We start from the raw sequence: 27,528 nt of genomic DNA, 5'->3' as shown, positions 1-27,528 counted from the left end.
GTGGATGAGGCAGTTTGGGTCAGGCAGGAGCAGAGCGTGGGTCGGGTGCCAGCAGGAGGATGGGACCAGCTCCACAGGAGAGGAGACACAAGGTGAGGACATGGCGAGGTCAGGAACATGAGCAGAAGCCAGGTCATCCCAATGGGCCGGGGGCTCTCCTGCCCTTGGGAGGGCTCTTGCTCACAGGCACAATCAAAACCACCTTACTTAGTGGGATAGAAGATGCCACAGCTGATCCCCAGCTGTCTGTTCCTCGGGCTCCTCCAGGACCCAACCCCCAGCCCGGTGCATCTTGTATTCCAGTAAATAGGGTGACAGACAGACTTGTTTTGGGAAGGATGGACAATATGATGCACCAATGAGGACTAAGATACTCCAGAGAGAGAATACCTCCTGCTTGTGCCTGGGAGTTGTTTCGTGCTCTGGCTGGCAGCAAAGAGAGGGTTAAAAGTAACCAGCAGGGTCAGTTGAGGGCACTTCTCACAAAAACCACTGTTAAGTTGATAGGCTGGTAGGGACCCCCCTCCCCTCCCAGCATGGGGCTGAAATGGGCTGGGATAGCCCAGGGACCAGGGCAGGAGGTGGTGGGCTGTGCCCAGGCAGTGGTGGGCTCTGATGTGCTCAGCCTGTCCCATCCCCATCCCTGTCCCAGAACTGGGCTGCTCCCAGCTCCAGCCCTGCCTGGAGATGAGACTTGAGACCACCTGGAGAGTTCTGGGGAATCCAAGTTAAGATGAACACCTGTGACAGCCCCACTTCCACAGCGGGGCCAAGTGCCACATCCCAAGGGTCCCACCAGCCTGGGCCACAGCTGACACCGACAGGACTGCAAGGACACTACCCCGGAGGTGACCCTTCCTGCCTGCAGCCCAGCCCTGCTGCCTTTGCCCGGGCCCTGCTTACCTACCCCTCCACCCCCACCCTCTTCTGCCCACCTCGGCTGTACCTTCAGCTCCTTGATCTTTGTCGGGGTGGTCACCTCCTCATCTTCTGTCTCAGAGCGTCTCCTGCTGCCAAACTCACCGTCCTCATCCTGCTTCTCACCCTCAGGCCCGGCATCGTGGTTCTCACTGACAGAGGCCGGGCGCGAGAACTCTGCCCACAGGGGACAGCCCAGTCACCCCAGCCCTGCCACCCTGCTCCTGCCCCAACCCCCCCGCCAGCTCTGACAGCCCAGTCACCCCAGCCCTGCCACCCTACTCCTGCCCCAACCCCCCTGCCAGCTCTGACAGCCCAGTCACTCCAGCTCTGCCACCCAGCACCTGCTCCAGCCCCCCTGCTCCTGCCAGCTCACACCTGGGGCAGGTAGTCCCTGGGCACACGGGAGGGGGTGATGTGTCTCTGAGCTGCCTGGCCCCGGCCCTGCCATGTCTCCCTGTTCATGGACAGTCTGAGCTACTCCTTGGGATGGAGACCTCTGCAGGCCCTGTGCGACGGGGATGAGGCTGGGGACAGCCTCCAGAAGGAAGGCTGATGCTGCTGTGACCCCGCCCAGTGAGTCCGGGCAGCTTTCCCCGTTCCTGCCAGCAGGGCAGTGTCCCCGTGTCCCCAGGCAGGCCGTACCTCCGTCTAGGCTGCGGGACATGGTGTAGCGCTTGCTGGAGGAGCGCTCGAAGAAGGGTGCGGGGCGGTCAATGAGCGCGCTGGCCTGGCGCGTCTGCGCCTGCGTGCGCCCGCTGTACCGAAACTTGGAGCCCATCACCAGGAAACCCTTGGGGGGTGGCTCTGGGGACACCAGCCTAGGGGTCACAGGGGTGGGAGGGTGTCAGCGAGCCCCAGTCAAGGCCCCCAGCACTGCCCTCCATGTGTATCCGCTGCAGCAGAAGCAGGAAATATCTGCCTCTGGGAAAGAAGGCCTGGAGAAGGTCTGGAGAAGGTCTAGAGAAAGTTCCTCACCTGAAGAAGGTGTGATGCTCTATGCAGACCTTCCAGAGCCTCTTAGCTGAGCGGTGGTTGGGCAGCTTGAAGCCAATGGTGCTCTCGAACTGTTCATACTTGGGGGAGACAGAGACAGGCTGTTACAGGCACATCCTGCCCCAGGGGACATGCCAGGACCTTGCCAAGACCCTCAGGTTGCCCTGGCAGGAGGTGTGACCATGCAAAAGACCCTCAAAAATCTTATTGAAATCCATGCTGGGATGGTCCATGTCCAGCACCATGCCCAGCAGAGTGATGGGATACATCCCATACTGCTGGCCTAAGCACTTTCCTCATCTGTAAATGGCTTTTCAGTGCAGGATAAATTCCCTCAAGAAACAAAAAGCTTTTACAGCTGTTTTGATGTGAGGGCATCACTCTGCTGTGCTGTCCTTGCCTTGGAGCCTGCTGGAACATGTGGGTGGAAATGCATTATCCCACCATAAATGAGTGAAAATAAAGTCTGAAAGTGAATGAAAAAACCTTGTGAAGGTGTGACAAAAATGGCCCATTTCTAGGCAAGCTCCCTCTACCAGCAGGGTCACAGTGTCTGTCAGGGATGCGACCCTGATCTTGGGGTTCCTCAGCTGCTGAAGCCATGAGAGAGCATGAAAGAAAATCCATGCCACAGGTGATGTGCTCTCTTGGCCAACATGGTCATAAATGTGGGATCCTTGGAGCAGAGGCTGGAGCCAGGAGAGAAAATCCTCACCATCAGCCCCACTTCCTCAGGACAGGTACGCAGGGGCTGCACCAGCACCTGGTACCCACCTCCCCTGGGCGGATCTTGATATAGAAGTTGCTCCTCTTGTAGGAAATCTTGAGGATCTTCGGCCAAGCGAAGCGGTTGATGCGCAGCCGGTCTCTGTAGATGAGAAGGCCATTGGCACAGACACCCAGCATGATGTCAATACCCTCTGAGTCCTAGAGGAGGCAAGGGGACAGCAGAAGATAGGTCAGCAGCTCAGCAAGAGCCAGCCTGGCCAGCAGTGCAACATCCTTCCTGCAGAGTGCTGTGAGGGCCTGGCTGGCAGAGGAAACACTGAACCCCAGGCTGGTAAAGTTAGATCTCTGGAGATTCTCTGGTGTCACCCAAAGCCATGCCAGGAGCCTTCCCTGTGGGAGGAAGGTGGGCAGGAGCAGGCTGGGAAGGGGCAGTCCCCAGCCCTGTACCTTGGCGTGGTGCAGGTCCACTCCGTACATGGAGAGCTTCTTGGCATTTTCCAGGAAGTGGATCTCTGCTTCCCCAGGGGTCATTCCCCTGCAGGGAGACAGAGAGGGAACACATGGCTGTGTGCCCCACAGGCGTGGGGCAGCTGTCCCAGGCTGTCCCTCCCGGGGCTCACCGGTAGGTCTTGTGCAGCTCCATGATGCGCTCCTCCAGCTCCCGGGTCTGGTTGGGAGCGAAGCGCAGCTCGCTGACATAGTTGCCCACGTGCTCCTCAGTGTCATGGTCACCCAGCTCGGCCTGGACGGCGTAGGAGCCCAGCAGGGCATGGGTGACAAAGGAGCAGGGCAGGCGCCCTGTGATGATGTCGGCACGGAGCTGCAGGCACAAGTAGTATCTGCAGAAGGGGCAGACAGTCAGAGCGGGGCAGGGGAGCAGGGTTGGGTTCCCCAGGAAGGAATCTGGTGCCCCCAGGGCAGGGTGGGGCTCTCCAGGAAGGAGACTTTTGCACTGTGCAGCAATCTGGGGCTCCCTGGGAAGGAATCTGGTGCCCTCTGGAGCTCTCTGGGACTCCGTGGGAAGGAAAACTGTGGTCCTCACCTGGTGATGTCTTCTGTGAGCTGGGCAGGGTCTGGAGGGTAGAACTTCACAGTGAAGGCGAAATTCCAGGGCCCACCTGGGGAGAGAAGACAGCAGTTCAGGACAGCACCTATGGGGCTGCACACAGGGCACAGGAGCATCCGTGTGTCCACTGCTCCCTCCAAGCCTTGCACAGAGCAGCAGGGACATGGGGGCTCCAGAGGCACAGCCCTTGGGAGTCCAGCACGACTTGCTGAATCCTCCTCAAAGAGCTGAGGACAACAAAACATCACAACTGCAGGCGCCAGAAGCTCAGTGTCCCAACAAAAGCCTCCTGTGTCCCAGAAGGTGACACAGCAACACTGTTGGAAAACAGCTCTTCTGCCATCCCAACAAGGCAACACCACGGCAAATGCACCCCAAGACCTGTTCCAGGAAGGCCTCCCCACTCTCCCCACCATCCCTGTCTCCCTGCATGGGGCAGGTGGTGCCCAGAGCAGCATCAAGTCTCAGCCAGCTCTCCAGTGGTACAGATGGGGTCCCTTGTTCCCCCACCTCTCATGAGTATGAGAAGAGATGGGTAACAAACAACTAAATGAGCAACAGTGTGCCTGTCCCCAGGCCAGCTGCCAAAGGTCCCCTCCAGGGCAGGTGAGGAGGTGACCTGCCACAGGACAGCCACACTGAGCCATCTAGGAGCTCCATGGGACACCCAGGGCTGGGGAGGATGGGCCCTCCCCAGGCACTTACTGCGGATCTGCTTCTTGATCTCCTTGGAGGGGTCCAGCCAGTTCTGCAATGAGGAGAGAGCAGGTCAGGGGGGCCCCCACCTTGGAGGGGGTGGCTGCAGAGGGGCCCCCCGTGCTCACCTTCTGGCTGTCTGAATCACAGAAGGTGAGGCCGAAGTAGTCCTTCTCCAGGAGGTTGAGGTGCTCACACACCATGTCAAAGAGCACCTGGCCTCGGGCGTGTTTCTGTTGGAGACATGGACAGCCTGATGGTCAGTTGGTCCCCTGGGCTCCTGGACACTCTCCAGGTGACCACCAAAACATGGTCTCCCCCAGCGTGGGCTTCACCACATCCCACCCTTGCAGCCCCAGGATCATCTGTGGGTCCCTAAAGCGGTGCCAAAGGGTGTCCCGGGGCTGCAGAGATGGGGCACCACTGTGGGGACACTTAGGTGCCAGGGCTGCAGGGATGGGCAACTGGTGGCAGTGGTGGCTGGATCCCCAAGCACAGCATAACAAGAGCCACCAGGAGCCAGGAGCATGCGGAGGGATGGAGAGCACCTTTGGTATCAATGAATCCCAGAATGGTTTGGGATGGAAGGGACCTTAAAGATTGTGCAGGGACACCTTCCACTAGACCAGGCTGCTCCAAGCCCTATCCAGCCTGGCCTTGAACTCCAGGGATGGGAAATTAATTCCCCTGAATTTCCCTTCATTACCAGTGGCACCAAAAGCCAGGCTTACTCATGACTGTGGAAGAACAACCCTTCCCAAGTGTGCATCTCTCCTATTTCCAGCCTGGCAGCTCCCATCTCCCCTCTCCAAGGCATCTACTTACAGAACTTCTACCAAGTGCCCCCCGGATGGCAGCCCAGGGCACCAAGCCACCCAGCCTGGGCTCCTGCTGCTCTCCAAAGCATTTCTAGCAGTTGCCATTACCCTTTCTGGGTCTCCTCCTTCCTTCTGACTTGGATTTGAAGGCAGGGGCTCACCCATGGCATGTGCTGGGGTGTCACACTGAACAGTCTGATTCCCCTGCTGAATTTTTACTGAATTAAGGTTTAATTAAAGCACATGGACAAGGCACAACTACTCCAACAGGATCTGCCAGAAAGAAAGAAATGCAGCACCAACACTCCTATCCCAAACCCTCTCCCCTGTGTTCCAGGTGGCTTTTTTAAAGAGAGTTGACAACATCCTTGGGTGACATGGTGAGGGGCATTGCTCTGCTCTGCTCTGCCAGCACCTGTGTCCTGAGATTCTCCTGCCATCCCAGTTTGGCTGGCCAGTGCTCTGGGGAAAGACAGGGGAAGGATGACTGCCAGGCCTCATGAGCCCCTAGGATGCTCCACTCCTTTCCTTCTTCAGGAAGATTTTCATCCTGGTGTGAACCCATCTTTCCAGCTGGTCAGCTTTGTGACCAATTTTACTGCTAAAGTGACAGCCAGGGCTTTTGGAGCACAGGGACCAAAGGCCCTGCTCCTGTGCCATGGGCCAGACCCTCCAGCCAGCCTTGGGGTGCTCCCTGCCCCCACCCTCCTCATCAGTCCCAGCAGCTGAGCCCTGGGGCAGGCAGCAGGCACACGCAGATCTGCTCTGTGCTGCCAGCAAATACCTCTGTGCCTCTGGCCAGAGCCAGGGCAAAGTCCTCTTTGCAAAGGTTGTCATATTCCTGAGGTTCAGGCTCCTGAACAACCTCAGCTTTTAATTTTCAAGCAAAATTGTCAGTCCTTAAAAATGTCCCTCCCTCTCGGCTCATGGTGTGGGTTGGAGCAAGGCTGCCTTCCCAGTACAGGGACAGGAGACAGCAGCAAGTGCTGGAGATGGGAACAGGGGTTCCTGGGATGTCCTTCTGCTCCCTGCTGCCTTGTTCCCCTGGCAGGGCCATGAGAACCTTCCACAAATACCAGCCCCAACTCCTGCGTGAATCCTGGGTGTCCCCCCAGCTGTCCTGGAAGAGAGAGGTGCCCTGCTAATGGTGGCTGAAGCAGCCCTGCAGCACCTCCCAGTGCTCAGGTGGCCACTGCCAGGTATGTGTCCCCTCTGTCCCATCCTGCAGCCACCGGCAGGTACGTGTTGCCTCCTCCCTCCCTGCAGCCACTGCCAGGTGTGTGTCCCCTCTGTCCCATCCTGCAGCCACTGCCAGGGGCCTGAACTGCCAGGCAGAGCGCTATCCCCACCCATTAAACTTCTGACTTAGACACTATTTTCTCTTATGAGTATCTGCCAAATTTGGTTTCACAGGGCTGAAATTCCCTGCAAGAGTCTTTCTTTCCGGATTTTTAACTAATTTTGAAATTTCATCTTAAATGGCTATTTCTGTGGGTGTTTTTCCCTAGGACAGAGGTACTACAAAGCTGTCCTAGGAAGAGTCCAGTCCTTGAGGACTCTCTGGACTGGGCAGGGTGTCAGGAGTGTCCCCTCCTTGGTGCCAGCACAGGTCCCCAAATGTGGGACTCACCTCCACCTCACACTCGTACTCGGATGCATCGAGCAGGGTCACTCTGCACAGGGCACTCTTCACTTTCTTGGTGGTTTTCTGGGGTGACTTCTGGGTCTTGCTGGGAGTTGTTTTGTCAGAGAGTCCATCAGTCTCACTGTAGTCCTTGTCCTCCATGTCTGTGCCCTGGAGCAGGGACACACAGAGGGTTGCCCGGCACCACTGCCAGAGTGACACACGAGCAGAGGGGGAAGCTCTGCACAGCAGAGCAGGGCAGCTGGTGAGGGGCGGTCATCAGCCAAGGCCATTTCCACCGACCCACACTGCCAGCATAGCCCAGGCCCTGGTGGACACCTGGGTTCAGTTCAGCACCCAAATCCTCCCTGCCCAACCACCAGTGCAGCAGCTCAGCTCCCCAGCAGCTCGTCAGCCAACACCGGGTGCAGCTGAGGCTCCAAGGGCAGCTCAGCTGGGGACACGGCAGCATTGCCCAGCCCCCCCCCCCCCCCTCCCCCCCGCCCCCCGTGCCCCGGGCGGCAGTGCCATTTCCACCCCGCTGGCATTCCCGGCTGCCACACGGCTCCCGCGGCCCGTCCTGCCTGCCAGGAGCTGCAGGAGCTGTGCGGGCACCTGGGGCAGCGGCAGAGCCCATCGAGCGCCCGCCTGAGGGGCTCCTCTGGGGATGTCGCCCCGGGCCCAAGGGCCGTGCCCGCCCCACCGGGCTCCCGCACCACGGCCAGCAGCGAGCGGCGGCGCGGCCCCTTCTGTGCTGCTCCTTCCCGTCTCCTCTCACGGCCCTCGCCGTCACCCACTCACCGGTTCCATGTTTCGGGGGTCGGACTGTGCCCCGAGCTTCTCATTGGGGCCGGTGTCGCGACCGGCAGGGCCGGGCGCGGCCGTGGGGCCCTGGGCCGCCGCCTCCAGCTGCTGCTGCTGCGCCTCTTCCTGCACGTTCCTCACCTCGGGGCCGGGGCCTGTCTCCGTTGTCATGACCGCCGGTCACCGCGCTGGTCACCGCCACCGAGGGGAGAGACAGGACGTGTCACCCGGGGCTGGGATGCTGCCCGGGCAGCTGCCGGCTGGGATGCCCTGGCTGCTCAGAGAGGCTGGGACAGGCTTGGGATGTGCCTGTCTCCACCTCACACAGATCCATTGCCAGACCCCAGATCCCTGTCCACTCACAGATCCACTGCTAGATCCCGGCTCCCTGTCTGTGCCAAGAGGTGGTTTTGCAAAGGGCTGGTGGCAGCAGCACAGGACACCAGGATTTTATACTCTGAGCTGGAGGACAAGAGCCAGCAGTGGGGAGGGACACCGGTGACAGGGCCCCACCACCTGCAAGGGCCCAGGCTCATGCCCCATCCCTGCACAGCAGGCACTGGGGCTGCTCTGACCCCCTGCTCCCACGCCCCTGCACCGGCTGGAACCTTCACTTGGTGTTTTCTAGGAGTGGGAGGAGAAGCCAGGCTCTGAGTCAGGGGAAAGGCTGCACTGACACAGGAAATGGCAAACATGGACAGCTCCACAGCTCGCATCCGGGCTGGCTGGTTTGCTCCCCTCTGAGCACCCCAGCAGCAGCGGCATGCTGGGTTCCCACGGCCAGCGTGGGACCCTGTGAATTCCTGCCTCCAGCCCCAGCTGCCTGAAAAACAAACCCAGGGCCAGGAACATGGAGCGAGGGCACTTTCCATGCTGGGATGCTTAGCAGTGTGTTTTTGGAACCTTTATGGTTTTGAAACCTTTTGTGCTAACACAGCATGGGCTAGCAAGGTGTCTGGGAGGGTCCACACTCCACGCAGGTCATGGAGCACCCTTTGGACCATCACCCACTCAGGCTGCTCAGGCCTGGCCAGCTCCCCACCAGGCCATGTCCAGCTGTGCAGCATCTGTTGGGATCATCCCCATAGGAGTTGGAGGGCTGTGGCTGCACAAGATGGCTCAGTTGGAGCATCTGTGACCCTGTCACATCACCCACCCTGCCCACAGAGCAGCCACACCAGCAACCCAGAGTAATGTCTTGCAGATCCTGTTCCAATTCCAAACCCTGCCCTGGGCAGGGACACCTTCCACTATCCCAGGCTGCTCCAAGCCCTGCCCAACCTGGCCTTGAACACTTCCAGGGATCCAGGGGCAGCCTCAGCTTCTCTGGGCAACCTGTGCCAGGGCCTCAGCACCCTCAGAAGGAAAAACTTCTCCCCAGTATCTCATCTAACCCTGCCCTCTGGCAGTGGGAAGTCACTCCCCCTTCTCCTGGCATTCCAGACCCTTGTCCCCAGTCCCTCTCCAGGTCTCCTGGAGCCCCTTTAGGCACTGGAAGGGGCTCTGAGGTCCCCCTGGATCTTTCTCTTCTCCAGGTGAACATGCCCAGCTATACCAGCCTGTCCCACAGCTGAGGGGCTCCAGCCTTTGGGGCATCTTTGTGGCCACCCCTGGACTCACTCCTGTAGCCCCACATCCTTCTTATGCTGGGTCCCCAGGGCTGGAGGCAGCTCTGCAGGTGGGGTCTCACCTGAGTGGGCAGAGGGGCAGAATCCCTCAGCACAGAGTTGGTTTCTGGGCTGCCAGTGCCCTTGGCCAGGTCACATCCAATTTGTCCCCACCAATACCCCCAAGTCCTTCCCAGGGCTTCTCTGAACCCACCCAGCCCCCAGCCTGTGCTGGGGCTGCCCTGACCCAGGTACAGGACCTTGCACTTGGCCTGGTTGAACTTCATGAGGTTCACAAGAGCACACTCCTCCAGCCTGCCCAGGGCCCTCTGGATGCCCCATCCCAGGTGGATCCACTGCACTGCTCAGGCTGAGCTCAGTGTCACCCCCAGACTCACGGCTACAAAGAAATCCAACCCACACCACAGCTCCTGTCCCACTGCTGCCCTTCAGGTGTCCTCAGCAGTGGGAAGATGTGAAACCCTCCCAGCAAAATGACTAAAACTGGCTCTGGGGGTGGAGGGAACAGAGAGGAGGTGACGGAGAAGACAGGGAGTCAAGCCTACGCCTTCCGCTGGATTTGCAGCCAGGAGATCCTGGGAACGTTCCCCTCCCGTGTCTGCACTGGCCGTGTGGTCACCACAGAGGCCTCAGTGCACACCCAAAGGCCCAGGATTTCACCCCACTGCCCCAGAACCATGTTCTCCTGACCATGACAGGCTGGACAACCCACCCTGAGCAGCATCAGCTCCTCCTGAAAGACACCACTGCTCAGCCAAGGCCACCAGAAGCTTTCAGAGGTCACCAGTGGTTTGTTTTTTCCACAGAGGAAACAGGGCTGCTGTTTTTCCACTGCAAATTCAAGCAGTTGCTTGCTCCCAGCCCCAGTCCCTGTGCAGATCATTCCCAAGCACTTCCGCTTGAATCTCAGTGTGTGAATTTTTAATCAACATGAAATCTCTAAAATGACAACCCATCACTTTGGGCCAAAAACATGCTATGCTGAGTTTTTCACCTGGCATTTCTAAACTTTCTTCCAAACTACTTTTTCCCTGCAGCAATCCCTGAGGAAAGGAGGGGTTTTTTTAAGTGTAGCAAGCTGGGAATTCATCCCACCTCACTTTTGCATCTTGAGCTCCAGTTCCAACCTTCTGATGGTGGGTCAGGAGCCTGATCCCAGGGACTTCCTTCCAGCTAAAGCCAGTGAGAGCATGGCACAGCAGTGCTAGGGTGGCAGAGCTCTGCTAAGGGATCCTGGTAAATTCCCATCTCCATGCTCCCAGGGCAGGGAATCCCTCTGGCCTCGCAGCCGTGCTGAGGAGTCTCTGGCCCATGTACAGGGTCATTGCTGGGGGCCAGGGCTGTTTGAGGGAGCCAGGGCTGGCAGGGCAGTGGCCCCGGGCATGGCCACACTGCAGCTGAGCCCTGCAGCTGCACAATCCTGATGGAGGGACCATGCTGGCACTGCCACGCTCCTGGGCACAGCCACAAGGGCTGCATTCAGGAGACGTTCCCGGCCTGCCCTGGGGCTGAGTGGGAAGGCCAGGGCTCCTCCAGCACTGCCACTCACCCCAGTGCTGCTGCAGCCCAGGTCAGCCCCAGCCTGGCAGCACTAGGCCCCTGGGGACAGTGGCACCTGCAGTGGGACTTTGCCACCCTCCGTGGCAGCCTGGTCACCTTCACTCACCTGCACCCAGGGCTGTGGGAGAAGGACACCAAGGCCCAAATGACCACCAGCACCCTCTGTGCTAGGGTGGGGGTGCTCAGCACCCTGGGGGCACCTGCAGGCTCTGCAGGGACCTGAGCAGCACTCATGGTGCAACCTGTCCCAGCCCCTTGTTCCTCTTTTTTCCCATGGCTCTCAAGAGCTGCAGAAGGAGATGCTGCCCTGGGGCAGCTCTGTGCCGTGGGCAGGAGCTGTCCCTGATGGGAGGGGGCTGCACAACACTGACAGGTGCAGCGCACCCATGGAGCCCTGCCCATCCCACAGCACCTTCCTTGTGCATATTCAGCTCCTGCTGCCCCAGCGGAAACCCCAGAGTGGAGGCCACAGGTTCAGAAAGGACACAGGTTCCAGAGTGCTGCCAAAGGGACAATTTCACTGAAATATGTGCTGTCACAAACCTGTAAAAGAGGTTTACACCACAACTGCAGTGAACTTGATGGAGTTCTAAAGTTATTTCTTTCTAAATACTTCCTACAGCAGGAGTGGGACCCCATCCCACTGGGCACCAGCCTTCCCAGCACCCAGCCTTGCTCGTGCCTTTCCCACTGGAGCAAATTCCATGCTGAGGCTGTTGGAGGCAGGAGGCACAGAGCCCCAGACCCTTCCCTGTGCTGGCCAAAGGGCTCCTCCTGGCACCCACAGGCCTTGGTGCCCAATGCCTAGTTTTCAGCAAGAACAAGTTTTCAGCACAAGCCCAGTTTCCAGCAAGGGCTGGGTTGATCCTGCTGCAGCTGCAGCCCAGGGCTGGGGGATGTTCTCCTCAGGGGAGAGGGCCGGAGCCGGATGGAGCTCCAGGCTACCGGAACAGGCACGTGGGAATGGTGACTGCAAAGGAAGCCTTAGCAGGATCAGAGGCAGACCTGCTTGTCATGCCTGGAATCTCCTCCCATCATCTCTCTGCCTGCTCCTCCTCCCCTTGGTGTTTTCCTCCTCCTTCCCCCTCAAGCCAGAGTGTGGATTTCCCAGTTGCTTTGCCCCAGCACTTTCCCAGCATATCCCAGCTCCAGCCTCTGTAGCACTCCTCTCCCAGAGCCTTCCCTTCTCTGCAGCCTGCTCTCCCCTTTCCCTGCCCAGTCACTCCCAGCTGCCGGGCTGGTTTCCAAGGCTGAGCATCCCCCTGTTCTCCCGGGCTCCCCCTTATGCCCTTTGCTCCCTGTGGAGGCTCTGCCCATCCATGAGGCTTCGCCTCTGGAGCATCTCGATCACAGGCAGGCAGCAGCCCGCTGCTGAGTGCTCAACTGGGCTCCACACGCTGCAGCTCAAGTAGGGAGCACCGGGATGGGTGACAACCTAGTGACCTCCTTCACCCCTGCCAAGGGCCCGTGGGGCCGATGGTGGCAGCAAAGCTCCCATCACATTGTGGGATCACACTCGGGGACAGATGCTGCCACAGAGACACACGGACATGGGGAGCACCCTGTGGGGGTGGCAGTGGCTGCATGGCACAGGACAGGGGGCCAGGTACCTGCCAGCCTCCAGGCAGAACAGAGACGTTCACCAGGCCTGTGGCACCCAGCACCCCGACCAGGCAGGGCTGAGCTGGCAGGGGACAGCAGCACAGGCAGTGCCTTGCAGCCATCCTGGAAACCTGTGGGGAGCACCCCAGGGAGTCCTGGGAATCCTCCACGGACACGGAAACAGCAAACAAGGAAAGCAGCCCCAAAGCCCTGGCAGCACAGAGCACCCTGAGCCCCAGTGCCACCCCTGGGCTGTAGTGCCACCTCTGGGACCTCACCCCCTGGCACGGGACACACAAATCCTCAAATCGTTCCACAGTGCAGCCTCAGAGTTCTCCTGTGCTGCTCTGCAGCAGGGCCAGAGAATCATATAGGCTGTTTATGGTGAAGGGGGGGAAAGAAGAAACACAGGAGATCCCCCTGCTCCAGGAGACTGAAGCCTGATCTCCTCACAGGGGACTGGCAGGGGCAAGGATCTGCAGTGCCCCGAGCTGTAAAAGTGCCCCATCATAGAATCATAAAACCGTCAAGTTTGGAAAAGACCTCCAAGATCAAGTCCAAGCACCCCCCCCACCCCCAGGCTCCAGGAGCCGCATCCCCCTCGCCGCCCCCAGGCACCCGCTGCTGGCTAAAGCCCAGGGCAGCAGCAGCAGAAGCAGCAGCAGGGCCGCAGCGGCCGTGGGGGCCCTACCTGGGTGCCAGCTCCCATGGCTCCGGCGCGGCTCATCCCGCCGGGCTGGCGCTGCGTCCGAGGCAGCGCTTTCTGCAGAGCCGCCTCTTCCCACGCCCCGCGCAGTGACGGATGGATGGATGTGCACTGCAGCCGCAGCCGGGATGGGATGGGAGCTCGGAGCTGGGAGAGGGGCTACCTTCCCAGCCCAGCGCCGGGCTGCCCTGCCGGCGTGCCCGGAGCGTGCCCCGGGGATGCCGGTGCCAGCCCCATCGCCCCCCGGCCCCGCAAACGCCTGACTCATCCCGGGCCGGGCACTCCTGCCGGGATCCTTCCCTGCGCACGCCCGGCAGAGAAGGAGAGCTCGGCTGCACATCATTATCCCAAGGTAACCCGGCCCTGCCATGGGTCCCGGGGCAGCAAACACACATCAAAACTCAGCACCCTGCTCACCCCAGGCTGGGCCGAGCTGTCCCAGCAGCGGCGGCTGAACAGAGGGTCTTTCATCGGCCCTGTGCAGGGTGAAGTGCCGATCGTGACACCCGGCACATCCCTGTCTCCAGGGCACACGTCCCCTGCTCGTCCCCCGGAAGGGACAGCCGCATGGGGACAGCACGGGAGGGGACACTCTGCAGGGGTGCTCGCACCCCACAACACAACAGGGGGGTTCCTGTAGCCCAGCACTGACCCTGCCGGGCAGAGTGACAGGCCCTGCTGTCAGCGGGCACTGGGGACACCCAGAGCACAAGGCGGGACACGGGCGGGATCCCGCGGGCAGGCAGAGGCTGGGGAATTCTGACCAGGTGTGCCTGGGCAGGACCCAGCAGTTCTGGCACATGCTGATGGAAATCCTGGGCATGCTGAGCCATCAGGAACCCAAGGGGACAAAGCACAAGTCTGGGGACTTGCTGGGAGCCTCCTGTCAGACTCTGGCTGTTGGGACACAGGCACTCACTGTGTGGGTGACCATGTTGGATGCAGGAGAAACCCAGACTGCCCAGCTGCTCACCACTATGAGCTCCCCACCTGGTACCCATGGCTTGGGATGCTCATGGACTGTTCCACCAGCCAAGAACATCAGCCCTGGGGGAACCAGGCAGGAAGGGAAAGGGTGCCAGCCCCTACAGCTCCCCCTCTGAGCCCTCCCCGAGGCTGGGCACCTTCACAGGGACTCCTGAACCACTGAACTGGGAGAGCCCAGAGGGTCCCATTCTGAAATACAGAAGCCTGCAGCCAGGGAGAACTAGTAATCGCACAGTTCCCAGTAAACTCCTCCAAAATCTCTGCCTGGTCTGCACCCTAATCCAACACCTTGGCAGTGCAATCCCCACAGTTCAGGCAGTAGGGCCAGTGGGGCCTGCAGCTCCCCCAGACCCTGTGGCCCCCATGGGAGCACCCATCGTGCCTAGGCAGCCTCAGCATCTTCCAGCCCTGAATCTCCCCCTTTCCCAACTCTCCAGGAGGGTGCAGCCACTGGGGTTTGGGGCTGGGGGCTACCAGTTCTTGGCTGCTCAACACTGGTCAGGGCTGGTGTCACCCACAATTGAACAGAGTCCCTGGGTGGCTCCGTCAGGTAACCTGGGGAAAACAAGGGCAGGAAGGATCTTCCCTCCATCCCTGACAGGAAGCAATGATGGACCCAGAGAAAGGAGCTCAGGCTCTGCCCAGACTGAAAGGGACTCACTGCATCCACTACCCACTCACTGCAGAGGGGCCTGTGGAAATTCTTCTTGGCTCCAAAAATCTTGGAAAGCGTGATCTCTCACTGACACAGGCTTCCCAGGGCAGTGGTGGAGTCACCATCCCTGGGGGAATTTAAAGGACATACAGATGTGGCACTTTGGGGACACAGATGAGTGGTGGCCTTGACAGTGCAGGGTTAAGGGTTGGACTTGACATACAGAATTCCTTTCCAGCCTCAGTGGTTCCATGACTGGTGAGACCCCCAGGGTGCACAAGGATTGGAGAGATGTAAACAGCTACAGGTTTCAAAGGGAGTCCTGCTGGCACTTGGGCCTTGTGGCATCAGCACTGTCACGGTGCCCCAGGAGGACCCCAAAGTGCCATTGTGCCCTGCTGAACCCCTGCATGTGCTTGAGAAGTAGATCACAGGCTGGGTGAGGCTGGAGGCACCTCTGGAGGTCACCTTGTCCAGCTCCTGCTCCATCAGAGCCACCCAGAGCCAGCTGCCCAGGATGTGTCCAGGTGGCTTTTGAGTCCATCCAGGGATGGAGACTTCACCACCTCCCTGGGCACCTGCACCAGCGCTCAGCCTCCTCCCAGTGCAGAAGTGTCTCCTGAGCTCCAGAGGGCCCCTCCTGTGTGTCACTTTGTGCCTGTGGCCCCTGGGGCTGTCCCTGGGCAGTGCTGAGAAGAGCCTGTCCCATCATCTTGGCATACCATGGACCAGCTCCCCACATTTCCTCTCCAAGGAGAGGCAAGTGAACCCCTTGGGCTGGCACAGGCCAGCACAGGCAGCACTTTGGAGTAGGAGGCAGAGCCCAAGAGACCTTCATCAGTATTTCAGTACAGGGATGGGGCCAGAAGGACATCAGTCACAGTGCCACCCCCCAGAAGAGCCCCCACAAACTCCATTGGTGACAACAGGCTCAGCAAGGACCCAACTAATTCCTGAGTCATCCCATGGAGATGGGCCTGGGCCTGATCCTGATCCTGCACCTCCTCACTCACCAAGAAACCACACCAAGATGCCTCCTGGGGGAAGGAGCAGTTTGGGGGCCCCACGGGTGCTCCCCCTGCCCCAAAAGTGCCCCCCAAGCAAGCACTGAGCTGATTTCCTGCACAGGCAGTACTATTGGAGAGTCCTCCCTTGCTCCTGCTGACCCCATGGCAGCTTTTCTTCACATTCCTGTGATCCCACATGGCACAGAAGGGCATTGCCTGCACCCCCCACTGCCACCTGCAGCACGATTTGGTGACTCAGGCAGGGAAGCAGAGCCAGCTCCCTCGGACCACAGTGGGACACAGCTTAAGTCCTGGAAGAGTCAGGGCTGAACTGGGCTTTGGTTTCAGTTCAGCGTCCCAGGGAGCCCTTAGATCCCAGCAGAGGATGCTGTGAGGGCAGAGAGACACTGGTCTCACCCCTGCACCACCACCGTGGCAAAGCTGCCAGCCATCCCTTTTGGAGGCATTTGGGAACATGCAGGAAGGCAGAGAGCTGCTGATAGAGCCTGACTTCAAGCACCAACATGCTCTTCATTAATTTGGTAGCAATAAAGCTGGGGTGGAGGGAGGGGAGGGCTGGCAAAACCAATCCCTGCTGTGCTGGAAAGGCTGGAAAATCAATTGAAAAACATCACCCAAAGTAGCCCTGGGCACATTCCTCCCTGGACACTGTGGCATGCCCACAGGGAAGGAGGGAAGTGTTGGGGGCACTGCTGGAAGGGGCTGCCTCACTGCCCTGCACTCCCAAGCAGAGGAAGGGCTGGCACAGCTGGCACAGGGCAGGGGAAGGGTGCCTGGAGCAGTGGGAACACAGACCCTGCTTGGGGCTGGCTCCTGGGCCCAGGGACACGATGGCTCTCCCTGCTCAGGATGGAGACTCTGGGGACCAGACTGGCCAACAGCTGCTGCACTGGCCTCGTGCTGGGGAAAAGGACTGTCCTCCCTGTGTCCCCCCCCTGGGCTCACCCAATCCTGCCAGTGGAAACTGAGGCACCTGGGGCTCAGTCACAGCAAGGCCTGCCCTCCCTGCCCCTCACCCAGGTGGGCAATGTTGGCATTTGGGACCAGCCTCATCCTCTACCCAGCTGCCATCTCAGGCCTCTGACAGGGAAACACCCCATCAATCCCTGAGGGTTTAAATCTATGAGGGCTCAGCATTCCCTGTAACCTCCAGCCATCAGAGGCACCCTCAAGCATCTCAGTCACACCCAGTCACAGGGAGACACTGTCCCCACACATGTCCCTGCTGCCCTTTCAGTGTGAGCACGAGAAGGGATGATTTGCCAGGAGCTCTTGCATGGCACAGCTGATCCATGTCCACACCAGCCTTCTCCCAAAATACCCTACCTGGACCACTTTTCCTTGTCAATGTCTGCTCAGCTCTGTTCTCAGCACCTACCTCAGACCACTCACTGGAGGAGCTGCTATTTGAATATTTGTGGGGTTTAGCCCAGTTCCCCATTTTTGGGATGCCTGGCTCACTCTTTCTGAACATATACAGACACCAGTGCAGGCTTCCCTCTGGTTCCTCCCCACCTGACCCTCTCCCAGCCATGTTTGTCACAGAGAGGAGATCCTGTGGCTGCTCAGCCACGAGCCCTGTTTCCATCACTGACAGTCTGAAACAGGACGAGGACCCTGAAAAACCCCAGAGTGTCCCCAAAGGAGACTAAATAACACAAGCATGTGCAACACAGGCCTCCTGTCCATGCCAGGATTCCACACCACACTAAGGAGCAGGGACTGACTCATGGGATCCACCAGGACAGGAACACCAGGGAGCAGCCTGTCCTTGGGGAGGACCCACAGGTTCCAAGGAGAATCCATAGGGCAGATGAGGAAGCCTCTGCTATGCATGGAAACATTCCCTGGTACCACAGCACAGCGGATCCCAGGATGCTGTAGGGAAGGACATGGCCCCTCTGTGGGTGCCCAGGAGTAGGAAGAAAGAGGATTTTCAGCTTTTTCTAAGGCAAGGGCACCTCAGAGGCCTCGGAGGCAATTGTCAAAGAAAAGAGACAAATGTTTTTAAGGGAAGGGATGCAAGAGTGAGGAGAAGAGAGAGCGAGTGAGCTCAGAGCTGCAGCGGGGTGAGGAGCAGCACATGGGCTCCTTTATCAACTCTGACCTTCCTTGTAGGGGACACATTGGGACAGTGGGACACAGAGGGGACTCTGGTGCAGAGGAGAAGGTACCTTAGTCCTGCCCCAGGACTGAAACTGCCCTGCAGGGGAGCCCCCAGCCCAACCCAGCCCCCCCAGTGCTGCCCACACCAGGGTCCTGTCACCTACCCCTGCCCCAGAGGCAGGACATGCTGTGCCATGCCCCAGGTCCCATGGGGACTTCTAGGGAGCCTCCAGGGCCTCCCACACCAGCCAGGCCCACTGATACCTATCCTTGTGTTTTCCAGTTTCTCTTGGACAGTGCTCCAGTGCCTGGGGTCCCCATGCCCCCCTGGACTGTTGCTGAAGGAAAGCTGCCCAGGAGCTGAAACAGGATAAGCATCCAGGGAAGGACCATGTCCAGACATCCCCCTTGGGCTGACCCATAGCAGCCTTGGCAGAGATGGATGGCAAGAAGTTCAGCCTGGAACAACCATTCTTACCTGGCTTTGACTCTACTCTGCTAAGAAAACATTTCTTTAGTCTCACTTCTGTACAAATTTACAGCAACAGCATTTGTGTCCCCACAAAGCTGAGGAGAATCTTTCGGCATGCAAGTGCTCAGACACAACAAACACCAAAACTGAGAAGCCCTCAATGACTTGCAAAATGCAACCAAAAAAGAAAAGCTCCCCCGTAACTGTGCTGGCCAGATCCAGGACCCTGGCAGGTATCTATTTGAGCACCCCACTTCCCCAGAGCAGCTCCTTGTGTAGGGTAAACCTCAAGGGCACAGAGGACAGGTGCTACCAGCCCTCCCCACCCTCCATGGAGGAGACAGGGAGGGGACAGGCCATGCCAGCAAGCCTGGACAAGCAGGAGTGGAGCTGCCCCATGCCCACCTCCACAAGCCCCATGTCCTCCCAGCCCCCATCAGCTCCCCACATCCCCCAGGATCTGGGATCCCTCAGCCCCAGTGCTGCTGCATGTGAGAAGTGCCCACATCCCATCCTGGGGAATGGCTTTACTCCCATTCCCTCCTGCTTAACACCCTTTAGAGGTTCCTGGTTGTCTTTGAGTAGTGATCAGCCCTGCCCAGGCTGCTTTCCCTGTCTGTCTGCAGTTCAAGATGTGTTTATAATGTGTGGTTTATCCACATAAATGCAGTGTCACTACCACACAGCCAACACACCCTGACCCCTCCTGCACAAACCCCAAAGCACCAAAGTCTCCAGACTTGTCTACAGCACCCACCCCTAAACCTGAGGGTTTGAAATTCTGTCCCAATCCTACAGCACACATGTGGCTTAGCTGGGTTCCAGCTGCTGCAGGGAAACTGGAACTTGGAAATTTCCATCCTCTGAAGCATCTCACAGATACACAAAAGGACTAAAAAGGTGTCAAAGGAGATTGAACAGGAGCCAGGAATAGCATCCAGGGAAGGACCATGTCCAGACATCCCCCTTGGGCTGGCCCATAGCAGCCTTGGCAGAGATGGATAGCAAGAAGTTCAGCCTGGAACAACCATTCTTACCTGGCTTTGACTCTACTCTGCTAAGAAAACATTTCTCTAGCCTCAGTTCTGTACAAATTTACAGCAACAGCATTTGTGTCCCCACAAAGCTGAGGAGAATCCTTTGGCATCCAAGTGCTCAGACACAACAAACACCCAAACTGAGAACTCCTCAATGACTTGCAAAATGCAACCAAAAAACCCCCCACTATCAGGATTCAGCTTGGCACAGAGCCCTTTCCAGTACCTGAAGGGGCTCCAGGAGAGCTGGAGAAGGATTTGGGACAAGGGTCTGGAGGGAGAGGACAGGGGAAAGTGGCTTCCCACTGGCTGAGAGCAGGGTTAGATGGGATACTGGAAGGAAGTTTTTCCTTTTGAGGGTGCTGAGGCCCTAGCACAGGTTGCCCAGAGAAGCTGTAGGTGCCCCTGGATCCCTGGAAGTGTCCCCAAGGCTAGCTTGGACAGGGCTTGGAGCAGCCTGGGATAGTGGAAGGTGTCCTTGCTCATGGCAGGGGGTAGAATGAGATGGGCTTTAAGGTCCCCCAACACAAACCATTCTGTGACTGTGGTTTACAGTTGTGCCAGATGTGCTGGAGCTCCCTTGGCAGGCAGAGTACATCTCCCCAGCTCAGAGCTGCTGTACCTGGCAGCCAAACTCGGGAAACGCTGATAAGATGAGGGAAAACATCTCCTGTGGCTCCTCCCGCGCTGCCCTCCTTGCAGCCCATTAATCCCCACGCTGCAGCAGCCCGTGGCTGTCTCGCAGCCCCGCTGTGAATCACCGGCCCCGAGCGCTGACTCACAGAGGTGAGCCAGGCTCCGGATGTGGCTGATGCTGAGCCCCGGACTCGCAGCCTCCTCTGGGCTTCCGCAGCCCCCACTGCGGAGAGACACAATGCCTCGGGAGGGGCTTTAACCCACCCAGCTCAGCACAGGGAGCGCTTCCATCCATCCCGGGTCCTCGAACAGCCCCTGGTGGGGAGGAAAGGGGGATAAGGCTTCTTTCCCAGGGACATGGGATGCTCGGCAGGCTGGAGCCCCTCTGCTCTGGAGCCAGGCTGGGAGAGCTGAGGGTGTTCACCTGGAGAGGAGAAGGCTCCACGGAGACCTTGGAGTCCCTTCCAGTGTCTAAGGGCACTGAAAATAGAGAGACTTTTTACATGGAGAAAAAATGATAGGACAAGAGGGAACCATTCCAAACTAAAGTAAGAGAGATTTAGATCAGATGTTAAGAAGAATTTTTTCCTTGTGAAGGTGGCGAGGCCCTGGCACACATTGCCCAGAGAAGCTGTGGCTGTCCCACCCCTGGAAGTGTCCAAGGCCAGGCTGGACAGGGCTTGGAGCAGCCTGGGACAGTGGGAAGTGTCCCTGCCCACGGCAGAGGGTGGGACAAGATAAGCTTTACGGCCCCTTCCAACCCAAACCAGTCTGGGATTCCATAACTCCTCTCCTGCACCACCACCTGAGCCCTGGAGGGCTTTATCCTCCTCAGCTTAGAGAGCTGTTCTCCATCTCAGCAAACCTCTCTCCCTCCAGATCTGGGCTGTTGTCCCTGTCTTGAGCAGCCAGGGCAAAGCTCCTTCTGCCTTTCCACTCTTTGAAGCTCTGCAGCTCTCCACTGTCCCTAGGCCTCCGCGACACCCCCATGGACCAGCCCTGCAGAGATCCATTGGCAGTGACAGCTCAGTCCTGCACAGAGAAGCCAACGGCCCTGGTGGGTCAGAGGAGCCCTCTACAGCCACTGTCCGACCAGCAGGACCTGACACCACCCCAAGTGGGAAATGCCTAGTCAGGTCCATCAGGTTCCAGGCTTGGTCCTTCCCAGGGCTGATCTGGAGACTTTGGGAGAGCAGCAGGTCTCCAGAGCCCTGTAGAGCTGCCCAGGGAGGTCCCTGCAGCCCCAGCAGCTCCTCCCTGTCCACTTGGGCAGAGGCAGCTGGGCACCGAGCACTGCTGGGGCCCAACCCCACACATTGGGTTCTTCCTCCTGCCTGCAGGGCCTTGGCTGCTCCCAAAGGGAACAGACCCTGTGGATGGACTTTGGGATTCCCTCCTCTCTGCCTGGATCCTGCAGGTCCCTGTTAGCTGGGATAGCACAGCTTTGTGATCACAGCACTGAAATTTTCCCCCTGATACAAAACTGCCTCTGACTGCTCATCCCTTACACTTCTCTCAATCCCCCTCTCCACGTTCTGACCTTAGGTCCAACTGTTCCCTCAGTGTTCCTCAGGTCAGTCACACGGATGGGTATTTTAGTCTCCAAGTCTTTTCCCAGAGAATCATGTCTCCTGGTGTTCTCCATTTACAGTAAAGCAGTTCCCTGCTGGCCTTGCACCACAGCCCTGGGGCACCTCAATTTCCACAGGAGCGGGCGGCCACTGGGGTGCTGGGAGAGGCTTTGCTCCTCCCCTGCCACCACCACCCACCTCACCCCAGCCTCTCTGCAGGCATCGTCCCTTCATTCCCCCTGAGCCTCACCCCACACATCCATCTCTGTCCCCACATGCATTGCAGGGTCACGGCCACACTGCCCCCAGTCCCCTCCATGCCTGCTCCCTCCCACTCCTTGGCCAGGCGTGTTTGGAACAATGTCAGACCAGGAGAGCACGTTGTTCTCCTGCCCAGCAGGATGATACTGAGCTCAAAAACATCACACTGGGAACATGAAGGGCAGCGTGAGCATTCCCCCTTCACCTCAGATGCCTTGGTCTTCAGCCTGGGAGGAGGTTTCACACCAGCCCAGGTGAGCTCTGTCACCTTGTCCTGCCAACCTGACCTCAGTTGTCCCACCCCATGGCAGCACAGCACCAGGAAGCACCAGCTCCTCATCTCAAGTGCTGTGTCCAGTTCTGGACCCTTCACAGGAGAGGCCCTGAGGGGCTGGAGCATGTCCAGAGAAAGAAACGGAGCTGGGGAAGGGGCTGGAGCACCAAGAGCAGCTGAGGGAGCTGGGAAAGGGGCTCAACCTGGAGAAAAGGAGGCTCAGGGGGGACCTTCTGGCTCTGCAGAAATCCCTGACAGGAGGGGACAGCTGGGAGGAAATTGGGCTCTGCTCTTAGGGAACAAGGGACAGGATGGGAGGAAATGGCCTCAAGTTGCACCAGCAGAGTTTCAGATTGGATATTTTGGAAAATTTCTTCATTGAAAGGGTTGCCAGGCATTAGAAGGGGCTGCCCAGGCAGGTGGTGGAATCCCCATCCCTAAAGGTGACCAAGTAATGACTGGATGTGGCACTCAGTGCTACAGTTTAGTTGACAAAGTGGTGATCAGTCACAGGTTGGAGTCGATGATCTTGGAGGTCTTTTCCAAACTGAATGATTCTGCAGTTCAGAAAGGGAAGAGCTAAGAGGTGTGAACCTGCTGGTGGAGGAAATCACCATGGACTGACCACGGCAGGCTGCTCCCAGGGAAACCACTGGGACACGTCCACTCCTGTCCCTCTGGCACAGATGGCAGGTCCAGCCCAAAGCCTGCCTGACCAGGGAGGGCAGGAAGGGCTCCTCCAGGCTGGCTGGACCAGTCCCTTCCTGGGGACAGGCCCTGTAGGGCTTTGGTGGTGACTTCAGACACCTTTGTCCAGACAGGTGGGTGCTGTCCTGCCCCAAGCCAGCCTGGTGAGCTCGGGCTGTGGAGCTGGTGTGCTCAGCTCCACTGACCTGACCTGGAGTTCCCCAGGGATGCTGAGCCAGGGAAAAGGAGCCAAGCCCAGGCTGAGGCACCACTGAAGCAGACAGAGCAGACAGCGGCTTGTCACTGACACAGAGTGTGACAGCCAGGCTGGAGCTGCCAAGTGAAGAATTGGGTCAAGTGGGGAAAAACAGGAGAGCAAAGGCAGTAAGGGTGGGATGATCTCACGGGAACACACTCACATGAGGGCAGCGATCCTGTGTGACACCTCCACAAGCTTCAGGATCCAGCACCCGAAAGGAACCTGTGGCGCGGGGCTCTCCCACCTCCCTGCTGTCCTGCAGCCAGCCCAGCCTTAATTGACACGTGTTGAATGTGTGTTTGGGCAATTATGGATTTACATGATGTCAGCAGTTGCCAGGAGCCCAAACATCTGCTCACTCATCATGGCTGAGCCAGGCAGCACGGAGACATCTGACCCTGCTGACAGGGAGTACAGGTCCTCCCCTCCACATCATCCTCCATCCTCCCTTGGCATCGTGGCCTGCAGGGGACAGGCAGTGACCTCCCCACATAATAATAGAGCAGCTTGAGCTTATTCTGCAAAACTACACCCTGGAAGTCGAGATCAGCATCCCTGCAGCTCCAGAGGCATCGTGCCACATGTCAGAAATGAATCATGAGAAAGTTAGGAGGGGAAAAAGAAGCCACTGAATTGACAGGGAGTCATCCTGCGAACCAGGCTGGATTCAGACAGCAATGGCAGCTCACCATGACAGCTGCCAGTGCCGAGAGCTGCCAGGGCAGAGCCCATCCCAAGAGACCAAACCCTCCTTCCAGCCAGCTCTGGCCCCAACCCTTCTGGCACCAGGAAAACCAGGGAAGAGGAGCATGGCCTCTGCTGCATCCCAGGGGGATGGGGCTGAGGCGCCTCATTCTCCTCCTCCTCCGAGCCCTCCAGGATGCAAAGGCAGTGTCCTCCCTGCTCCCTCTCGCAGGGCAGGACATGGTCCTTTTGCCAGACATGGGAAATTTGGGGCCACTTAAACAAGGTTTCACTCCTACCCTTTTGAGTGACACCTCCCAGCTGAGTAAATAAGACCAGGAATGAGTTGCTGTGTCCCCTCAGAAGCCAAGAAACACCTTCCACAACCTCATTAATGCTCAAATGAAGATGCCCCAGCTGGAGGGCAGGAGAGCCCTGAGTCAGGCCCTGCAAGCACCCAATGCCTCTCCAGATGGAAATGAGGCCCAAACACCACAGAGCTGGGAGGGAAGACCCAACAGACTGTGCAACCCTCAGTCCTCCCTGGTTTCTCCCACCAGAGCAGGATGAGACCAGCAGCCCCGCCACAGGCATCATGTGTCCCCACTGAGCCCTCGTGTCATAGCACCGTCCTCGGGGCAGACCATGTCCTGCCTGCCAGTGCTCTGGGGACTTTCCTGCTTTCCTTGGCACCCTCGGGCCCCTCCCATCTCACCTCCAAAAGCCAGGCCCCACTGATGCCCTCAGGCATGCCAGGGCCTTGGCTGCACCTGTTCAGCAGCTCCACAATCCCACAGCCCGTGGAGGTGACACGGGGATGATGCTACTCCAGAGCTCTCCAGTGCCAGCCCAATTCCTTCACTCTCTCCCTAGGACAGACACTCATCAGCACAAGCAGAAGTTTCTCTCTGTCATCAGTAGTGAAAAACCATCTCTGCTCCCAGGCAGAGCCTCGGCTCCCTGAGAGCCATCCCCGCTGCTCACCTGTCCCCTGCCTGACTGGGGATAGCACCTTCCTGCCCGCACAGCCACACCAGCCTGCAGGCTCACAGGGATCCCAAAACTCAGCCCAGAGCACAGGATCCCATGAGTGTGGCACTGGGAGCAGTGGGTACATCCAGGACAGATCCTCGTGGCAGGATCCACAGCAAACCAGGCATTCCCTGTGCCTGCACAGCCAAACCCACCCCACTGCCTGATCCCTGCCCACTGCGCCAAGGGGAAGAGCCCAGGGGTCTGGAGGTCTGCCGCGGCTTCATGCACAGCCAAAAGCTGCCTAGCTTGTCCCCTCCAGCACTCCAGGCAGCCCCATAAAGACAGGAATGTGCTTCTTCCAGGGGAATACCGACCTTTCAACAGGCATGGCTTGCACAGTCAGCAGAGTGGGGAATGCACCAGGAGTGGAGTAAGGGGAAATTTATGATCTGATGGCACAGCTGGGATTTCAGCTCTTCCAGCAAAGTCCAGCAAGGAGCTCTGGCTGGACAGGAGAAGGCTGGGGAGAAAGCAGGTGCTCAGCACTCAGCACACAACATCCTCTAGTGTCATGGCATGTGATGAACCAGCCCTAGGGAGGCACTGAAGGGCTAAAGCCACCCCCAGAACATCCTCCAGGCAGACAGGGAAGGCTCCTTCCCACCTGCAGGATGTCACCTGAGCCAAACACCTGGCCTTGGGAAGGGCACAAAGAAACAGGAGCCAAGGCCACAATGTACCCAGGCAGGGACACCCAGCCCTCCTGTGCCAACCTGAGTGTCCCTGCCACAAAACAGCCACAACCTAAGGAGGACGCAAGGCACCCAGGCTCCCTGGGCACAATTGTGCCAGAGGGGAGAGCTGCTCCTGCAGCATTCCACAGCCAGCTCCCCCACACCCCCAGCCCTCAGCCCAGCCAGAGGACTGCAGGGTCTCAGGGTGCCGGAGTCTTGGGGCTCTCCTCTTTTGGCCCTGCTTCCCAGAGCCAGGCAGGGAAGTAGTGCTGAGGTGGGAATCCCAAGCAAAAGGATCAACAGAGCTTCAAGTCACCTTCCTTCTCCAGGGAAGGGTTTGGGTGATCTTGGGCAGAGAAACCCCAAATCAACGTTTGGTGATGCCCAGGAACATCCTGGGGTGCTCTTGTGCCCCAGGACAGGGTGATGTGGGCAGCAGGAGCTCCCACCGAGCTCCTGGGAGGATGTGGGAATGCCAGAGCAGGCAGGCAGGCAGGGATGCAGGCAGAGATGAGCTGGGAATGGTACCCGGGAAGCTCCACCTCTGCCGGTTGCTTAGCGACCGCCATCCCGCAGGAGCCGCGGCCCCGCCGGCAGCCCCAGCCCTGCTGCAGAGCCCGCGGCAGAGGAGAGCCCGGGAACCACCCAGGAACCACCCCTGGTGCCCGCCAACATCCCCCTTCCCGCTGCAGCCCCGGGATGGCTCCACTGGGATGTGATCCTCTGCACTCTGAGCTGCACAGCTCAGCCCCACCTCACCCAAAGGCCTCCAGGAAAGGGAGCAGCACTTCCAGATGAGACCCTCCCACCCCAGATCCAGCTGCTGCCTCCAGAAACTGATAAATTTTATGTAGGGAAGGAAAAGGACACATGGAAACACTTTCGTCACATCTGAGTCCATCTCAAGAGCCAGTCCAACTGACTGGGATCCCAGAAAGGTTTGGGTTGGAAGGGATCTTAAAGCTCATCCTGTTCCACCTCTGCCATGGGCAGGGACACCTTCCACTATCCCAAGCTGCTCCAAACCCCATCCAGGCATGCCTTGGACACTGCCAGAAGCAGCCACAGCTTCTCTGGGCACCTGTGCCAGGGCCTCACCACCCTCACAGGGTACAGTTCCCCCCCTATATCCCATCTAACCCTGCCTGGCAGTGGGAAGCCATTCCCTGTGTTCTGTCCCTCCATCCCTTGTCCCAGGTCCTTCTCCAGCTCTTCTGGAGCCTCTTTAGGCACTGGAAAGGACTCTAAGGCTTCTCTAAGGCTTCTCCAGGCTGAACATCCTCAGCCAACAGAGGCCAACATCCTTCCAAACACCTCAAAATTCATTTGCATGGGAGAAAATGCTACAAGTTCATAGGAGAAGAGCAGCAGATCTGAAAGTGAAACAGGCAGGAGCTCAAGGAAGTGAATTGCTCTTGCAAATGTCTTTTTGGGCCCATAAATTTTGCAATTTATGCTGCTGTTCATCTTCCTTCCAAGGGAAGACAGATTACCTGGCTGGAAAGAGGTGTGGGAAACTGCTGTATTAACCATGGAAAACCACAGCTGGGAAACAGATCTCTGGGGCCTTCCTTACACTATTTCCAGCATTGGTGTTTTTAACAGACTCTAACCTCTCACAGGTCAAAGATAGAGAGTAAACCCAAGCTTTCCTTTTGAGCTGGCACCCAAAAATCTGACTGATCACCAGTGCTGCAGGAAATCAATGCACCCACCAGCACATGGAGTCTTCCATGAGCTTCCCACCTTGGCACTGCCCCTTTGCACCCTGGCACTGCACCCTGGGCAACAAAGGACCCGTAGAGCTGCACTTGGCTGCTCCCCCAAAGTCCCTGGCTCCCCCCACCTCTCAGCCAGGGCATCCATCCCTGCTGGCATATGGATGTGCCAGGTGCTGGGGCACAGCATCACACAGTGGCTGACCCACCAGCAGCATCAAACCCTAAGATTTTTCAGGGAAGTGGAGGAGAATATCTTATGTGGGTTATTTTTGCTTTGGTCTTGTTTTTTTTTAA

The 27,528-nt window shown here is 58.4% G+C and overlaps 1 protein-coding gene across 6 annotated transcripts in view; it reads right to left on the bottom strand.

Moving 5' to 3' along the window:
* The window catches only part of EPB41L1 (erythrocyte membrane protein band 4.1 like 1), a 64,988-nt gene that overhangs the window by 21,042 nt on the left and 16,418 nt on the right, over positions 1 to 27,528 (bottom strand). For 4 of the 6 annotated variants that reach the window (XM_083873289.1, XM_083873293.1, XM_083873288.1 and 1 more), the window contains exons 3-14: positions 7,649 to 7,839; positions 6,854 to 7,018; positions 4,534 to 4,638; positions 4,415 to 4,457; positions 3,686 to 3,761; positions 3,264 to 3,482; positions 3,091 to 3,178; positions 2,689 to 2,841; positions 1,897 to 1,994; positions 1,564 to 1,739; positions 947 to 1,095; positions 391 to 426 (exon numbers count right to left, since the gene is read on the bottom strand). In XM_083873289.1, coding sequence (XP_083729415.1) covers positions 391 to 426; positions 947 to 1,095; positions 1,564 to 1,739; positions 1,897 to 1,994; positions 2,689 to 2,841; positions 3,091 to 3,178; positions 3,264 to 3,482; positions 3,686 to 3,761; positions 4,415 to 4,457; positions 4,534 to 4,638; positions 6,854 to 7,018; positions 7,649 to 7,822 — 1,482 coding nt within the window. In that variant the 5' untranslated portion in view covers positions 7,823 to 7,839. Of the gene's footprint in view, positions 1 to 390; positions 427 to 946; positions 1,096 to 1,563; positions 1,740 to 1,896; positions 1,995 to 2,688; positions 2,842 to 3,090; positions 3,179 to 3,263; positions 3,483 to 3,685; positions 3,762 to 4,414; positions 4,458 to 4,533; positions 4,639 to 6,853; positions 7,019 to 7,648; positions 7,840 to 23,280; positions 23,393 to 27,528 lie in introns of those variants that run through there. The other 2 variants (XM_083873290.1, XM_083873291.1) reach the window with 2 other exon arrangements.

The sequence above is a fragment of the Zosterops lateralis genome (genome assembly GCF_965231275.1).
Source record: "Zosterops lateralis genome assembly, chromosome: 16".
Classification (NCBI taxonomy): domain Eukaryota; kingdom Metazoa; phylum Chordata; class Aves; order Passeriformes; family Zosteropidae; genus Zosterops; species Zosterops lateralis.
This window is presented reverse-complemented; position numbering and strand designations above follow the sequence as displayed.